A 7,066-nucleotide genomic window follows, 5' to 3' on the forward strand; every position below is an offset into this window, starting at 1 on the left:
AAAGGTAATTTAAAAAGGTAACAATAACCAGCTGAAAAAAATTTACATAATGGAAATCAACATGAGTTAAAACTTACATTCAAAATGTCAAAGCTTACAGTAAAGATGTAAAGAAACCTGTTGTTTATTTACAACCTACAGGTTGGATCCCTGGTCAGGGCACATACAAGAATCAACCAATGAGTGCATAAATAGGTGGAACAACAAACGGATGTTTCTCTCTCCTTTCTCTTCTCTCTAAAAAAATCTATCAAGAATAATTATAAAAAATAAAAAGAAACAGCAAGGAGGCCAGTGTGGTTGAAGAAAACTCAATAGGGAGGAAAGTAGGAGGAGATGAAGCCAGAGAGGCAATAAAGGAGAAAAGTGTATTGTGGAGACTTTGGCTTTTACTCTGAGACAGGGGACCTTCGAGGTGAGTAGAGGAATAAGAATAGACTAGGAGGGCAAAGGCAAAATCAAGGAGGCCAGTTAGGTGCCTATTTTAATAATCCAGGTGAGAGAATTAATGATGATGATGGCTGGAACCAGAAAGGCAGTGGTGAGAAGTGGTTGGATTTCAGATATATTCTGAAGATACTAATACTAGTACAATGAACAGATACCCTGACAGACTGAGTATGAAGGACAAGAAAGAGAGAGGAGACGAGAACAACTGTCTTGTCAGTTGGCTGAGCAAGTAGTGTTGCTATCAACTAAGATAGGAAAGAGCAGTTCTAGAAGAAAAGTCTAGGAGTTCAAACAGGCACTTGAGGTATGAATTTGGAGCTCAGGTCTGGGCTGGATGAAGTCATCTGACTTATTATACTCACAATAACTTCTAAGATGTACAGAAATACCCCTTCCTTCCTAATGAAGACACGGAGGCTTAGAAGTAATAATATGTCACAGTTTGGTTCCCAGTCAGGGCACATGCCTGGGTTGCAGGCTTGACCCCCACCCAGTAAGGAGGTGGGGAAGGAGGCAGCCGATCAATGATTCTCTCTCATCACTGATGTTTCTATCTCCCTCTTCCTCTCCCTTCTTCTCTGAAATCACTTATATATATATATATATCAATTATATATATCAATATGTATAATTGATTTCCTAGCTAACAATTGCTAGGAAACAGGATTCAAACTCACTATGCCAGCTCCTTGCAATGTACCCTGTCTTTGGGGGAAGGGGAAGAGTCTCAATCAAGCAGTGATTCTTACTAACCTGTCCTTACTACCACTCGCAGCCTCTGGAATAAAGAACTTTAAATGTGAGTGGTTAGCTGGTTTTTAGCATCCAATTTACCAGGGCCATCTGCCAGAAAGGCACGGAGAGAAAAACAACAACAGGAAAGAAGCCAGGAAGGCAGAGGGGGGAGCCCTTTAGAAATGTGCTGAAGCACTGCAAGGTTCTCCAATTTTGAAAACTCTGAGAAAACATAGATTCCTTAGCAAAGAGTGGGATGGCTTATTTTGAGGAAAGTTTAGCTGTCAGAGAAAAGCCTAAGCTAAGGAATAAAAAATAACTGCTTTGTATAATGGCAAAAGCAACAAACTGTACAATAATGCAAATATCAGAAAAAGAGATCATAATACTCTTATTGGAAGCACACAAACAACTGATAATGCAAAGCACTGTCACTACATTTACCAAGGGAAAAAAACCGAAGCGCCAAGTTTTGTCTTGCAAGATCCAGGTGATCTGGTCCGGGTGCCATTCCTCGCCTCTTTCTTTCTAAATACGTTTTAATTTATTTCAGAGAGGAAAGGAGAGAGATAGTAACATCAGTGATGAGAGAGAATCACTTATCAGCTGCCTCCTACACACCCTCACTGGAGATTGAGCCTGCAACCCAGGCATGTACCCTTGACCGAAGTAGAACCTGGGACCCTTCAGTCTGCAGGCCAAAGGTGCCATTCCTCACCTCTTTCTTTCTAAATACGTTTGAATTTATTTCAGAGAGGAAAGGAGAGAGATAATAACATCAGTGATGAGAGAGAATCACTTATCAGCTGCCTCCTACACACCCTCACTGGAGATTGAGCCTGCAACCCAGGCATGTACCCTTGACCGAAGTAGAACCTGGGACCCTTCAGTCTGCAGGCCAACACTCTAGCCACTGAGCCAAATTGGCTAGGGCTCCTCATCTCTTTCATAATGCTCCAACTACACTGGCTTTCACCCTGGCCGTCAACTATGGATAGGGTGTTCTCATCTAGTTGTCTTTACAGCACTTGCTATTTCTTTTAAGGAATTCTCCTCTCCTTAATTTAGGTCTCAATGCAAATGTCACCATTCTGATTGAAGACTTCCTGGCCACTTAATCTAAAATATTTCACTTTACATTTTAACTTAAAACTCCATAGTACTCAGTTCTATCTGAAAATCTACAAGGAACTTGAGGACATAACTCTGCCTTCTAAATATAAAACCCAGAACAACGGTATATACACAGTATTTGTGTGAATCCTGGAAAAAAATTATGTTTGAAAATGATAGAAAGCAAAGTTAAAAACAACAACAACCCAACCCTAGCTGGTTTGTCTCAGTGGATAGAGCATCTGAAGGGTCCCGGGTTCTATTCTGGTCAAGGGCACATGCCAGGGTTGTGGGCTCGATCCCCAGTAGGGGATGTGCCAGAGGTGCCAATCAATGATTCTCTCACATCATTGATGTTTCTATCTATCTCTCCCTCTCCCTTCCTCTCTGAAATCAATAAAAATATTTAAAAACCAGAATAAACAAAAAAACAACAACCCAAACCAAAAAACTCTTAATGAAAAAGTCTGTAATGTCAGAATATTCAAATACTCACTGAATCTCCGTCATCTTTTTTAGAATCCCTTTTCAATGGCTCATTCATATCTTCTTGACTACGGAAGCTGAAATTCTGAATTGCTTCAGTGACACCTCTAAGAGAGCTATAAATGTCTTCAGAGTTCATATTTTCTGTGTCATAATCAAACGCACTATAAAAAAGACATCAACTAATTTTCATTTATGTGCAGTTTTAAAATACTAACACATTCGAGGAAATTATGAACGAGATTTATAAAGATGGGATTAGAGAATGTGTATTCCCCAAAGCAAAACAAAACCCAAAAGCTATAGATGGTTAAAGTACATGTCTCCTTGTCCACCTATTAAGGACAGCTTACAATGACTCTCACCATGTCACAAATGGTTTGTCTTTTCACCTTTAAAGATGTTCTGATTAACCAGGGGTCAGCAAGCTATGCCCCTGAAATCTAATAGTTTTTTTACATTTTTAAGTAGTTGAGAAAAAAAATCAAACTAATTCATTACACATGAAAATTATATAAAATTAAAATTTTAGGGTGCATAAATAAAATGGTATTAGAACATAGCAATCCTAATTTATTTGGGTATTGTCTATCGCTATTTTCACCCTATAACATCAGAGTTGAGTAGAAGTGACAAAGACTGCATGGCCACAAAGCCTAAAATATTTACCATATGGCCCTTTGCAAAAGGTTTGCTAACTCCTGTGATAAACTCACTAGCAACAGAGATAAATGTATTTACACAATTTTGTAAGAAGGCAGAGAATTTTTAACATTGAACATATTATTGACATGAATTCTATAATCACATTCTAAAATTCAACTGAAGCTGGAATGTAGCTACTAAAATTGTTACATAACAGGAATAGGCTACACGAAAAGTGTGCAACATATTTTTCTTCCTTATGCTGATGAAGTAGCCTATAATTGCAATGAATATGATGAAGCATACTATGGTATGTATGGCTAATAACAAAAAATCCAGCTCATAACTACAAATGGACTACTATGCAAACTACTTTTTAAAAGGACAGGAAAAAGGAAAAACTATTATTTTTTTAATGAGTCATAATGTCATCTGAAATATAGCCCAAGCTTGAATTGCACAAGTGTGTGAAAATTATATGTTATATTTTATATTAAGGACCAATCTCAGTTACATTTCCCCCTAATTAGTATTACATAATGTTATCCCTTCTCTATTTTTGTTTTTGTCTATAAGCTTTATTTTTTCCACTTTTAGAAGTGGTTGGCTAATATTAGATCTAAATATCCATCATTATAACTTGCCCTCACTATTTTTACTTAGTACAACTAAAAGACAATTTGCAATTTATTGAATGTGTACAGCATATTTGAGAAACTAACTATGCTACTCAATGTAACAAGCTGTAATTTACAAAAGCTATGTCACTAAGTTTTCTTTTGACTTATTAAAAAAATTCTGTATCATATACATTATTATTTAAATGATTACTTTTGGAATAAACGTTATACTTTTGAATCTACTAAATTTCTATTTGCCTAAAACCTTTCAAGTCAAGTGGAATTATATTAACATCTATTTTTCAATAATGGGAACCTGCAATAACAAACTATGATGGAAAATTATCCCTTTATTACCTTGGAGATAAAGTATTCTGTGATGTATTGGTAGGAGAAGTAAGAGGACTGGACCAGTTGGCTGGTGAACGTGGTGTTGGTCTTGTCAAAGGACTCCCCATGGAACTCTGATGGAGGGAGTCAAATAAATATTAATGTATGATAATTGTGTTAAGTTCAACTAAAAGGCTCTTAAGAAAGGCATACGATCAAGAAGTTGAACAATAATGAAAGCCATATTTACAGATCTACCATTTAAATATTCATGTACTTATCTCTGATTTCTGTAGAAAAAAACATTCTCCCCATTTAGAAGTCTAACTCTTTAGTCTTTTTTTGTTCTCTTCACTCACTTCTGACTTTCCCTTATTACCAATATCTTTTCATCAAAGATTCAACACAATCCCAAATTAAGAATTTTAAATTAGTTTCCTGTTTTGAGCCAATTTCCTTTTTCTTTTTGTTAATCCTCACCTGAAAATATTTTTTCCATTGAATTTTGAAAAGAATGGGAGAGAGAGAGTGGGAGGAGAGGGAGAGGGGGAAAGAGAGAACCAGCAATGTGAGAGACACATCAATTGGTTGCCTCCCACATATGCCCAGACTGGGCAAGGATTGAACCTGCAACCCAGGTACATGCCCTTGACCAGGAATTGAACCCATAACCCTTTGGTGTGTGGGCCAACGCTCTCAACACTGCACAACAGCAGCCAGGGCTCAAATTTTATTCTTCCCTGAGTTTGATTTACAAATGATTTTCACAAGTCACCAAAGGCATAAAAATCTGATCATACTATAAATTTGCCTATCTCTTATGATGTGTAACAAAATAATCCCTTCTCCTTTTAAAAAGATAACTTACTTTGGTCCCAGGAAATTATTCTCAGATTGTTTTTAACATTCACACTTTACTTTAAGCTTGCCATAAGTGAATCTATTCTCTCCTTTATCCAGGTCTGTCTTTTAAAAAAAGTTCAATTTTTTAGGCATATTACATAAATGATCCTATACCATTTAGATATATATAACTGCAATGTTTCATTTACTCAAACTTTATTTCCCTCAAACAAAATCCAATATATCTAGCACCTTTGGACTGACAAGCCTGTAATTATTAAATATGAACACATCTTTTAAAAAATATACATTTTTTTATTGACTTCAGAGAGAAGGGGAGAGGAAGAGAAAGGTAGAAACATCAATAATGAGAATCATTGATTGGCTGCCTCCTGCACGCTCCACACTGGGGATCGAGCCTGCAACATGGGCATGTGCCCTGAATAGAACTGTGACCTCCTGGTTCATAGATTGACACTCAACCACTGAACCACACCAGCCAGGCTGAACACATCTTTTTAAGCACTACCCTCTTTGGATTTATACATTAATTCTGGAATAAGTTATCCCTCTAATCCTCAAATAAGAATTGGTTCATCTAAATAGCATGTTCTAATTTAATGGCATGCAAAATCAATGCCTTCATCTAAGTTCTTTTTTTAAAAAAATATATCTTTATTGATTTCAGAGAGGAAGGGAGAGGGAAATAGAGATAGAAAAATCCATGATGAGAATCATTGATTGACTGCCTCCTGCATGTCCCCTACTGGGGATCAAGCCCACAGCGTAGGCATGTGCCCTTGACCAGAATCGAACCTGGGACCCTTCAGTCCACAGGCTGATGCTCTATCCACTGAGTCAAACCTGCTAGGGCAGCCTTCATCTAAGTTCTTGCTCACATTTCTTTCCTTATTCATATTCTGGTCACCATTCACCACCCTAATCTATACCAAATTATAATATAAACATGACAGGCCTAGGGATTCTATTCTTTCTGGGGCAACAGTTAATGAGGCTCAAGAAATGCTATCTAATGTAGATGCAAACATTACATACTAGGGATAAAAGTTTACTTCACATAAAAAAAAAGGCAATAATTGTTAAACCAACCATCATATTATACTAGAAGCCCGGTGCACGAATTCATGCACCAGTGGGGTCCCTGGGACTGGCCTGTGGGATTGGGCCAAAACCGGCTCTCCAATATCCCCTAAGAGGTCCCGGATTGTGAGAGGGCGCAGGCGAGGCCAAGGGACCCCATCAGTGCACAATCAGGGCCAGGGAGGGATGTGGGAGGTTGGCCAGCTGGGGAGGGAACGTGGGAGGGCTCTAGGGCGTGTCTGGCCAGTCCTGTTCAGTCCCAATCAGCTGGACCCCAGGGCATATCATAGTGAGCAGTTGAGTGGCCTTAGCATATCATTAGCATATTACGCTTTGATTGGTTGAACAGCCAACTGGACAACCAGACACTTAGCATATTAGGCTTTTATTATCTATAGTAATAAAAGGGTAATATGCTAATTAGACCAGACATCTTCTGGACGTCATTCCTGATGAAGCTGGGGCCGGGAGGTGGGGAAGCTAGCCTGGATGCTGGGTGCCTGCCGGCAGCCGGAGGAAGGAAGCCCAGGTCCTGGGTGCCAGAGAAAGCCGGTGCTGGACGCCAGGGGAAGGCCTACTCTTGCACGAATTTTCATGCATTGGGCCTCTAATCTACACTAATAAAAGGAAAAATGGTAATTGGCGTACGACGCTACCCTTTTCATTGGCTAATCAGGGCTATATGCAAATTAACTGCCAACAAGATGGCGGTTAATTTGCATATGTAGGCACAATGCAGGGAG

General features: G+C 38.6%; 1 protein-coding gene across 1 annotated transcript in view; it reads right to left on the reverse strand.

Annotated features, from left to right (window-relative positions):
* The window catches only part of CLASP2 (cytoplasmic linker associated protein 2), a 152,608-nt gene that overhangs the window by 32,447 nt on the left and 113,095 nt on the right, over positions 1–7,066 (reverse strand). The window contains exons 32-33 of the mRNA XM_015561252.1: positions 4,407–4,513; positions 2,795–2,948 (exon numbers count right to left, since the gene is read on the reverse strand). Coding sequence (XP_015416738.1) covers positions 2,795–2,948; positions 4,407–4,513 — 261 coding nt within the window. The remainder of the gene's footprint in view (positions 1–2,794; positions 2,949–4,406; positions 4,514–7,066) is intronic.

Source organism: Myotis davidii, unplaced genomic scaffold, assembly GCF_000327345.1.
Source record: "Myotis davidii unplaced genomic scaffold, ASM32734v1 scaffold395, whole genome shotgun sequence".
NCBI lineage: Eukaryota > Metazoa > Chordata > Mammalia > Chiroptera > Vespertilionidae > Myotis > Myotis davidii.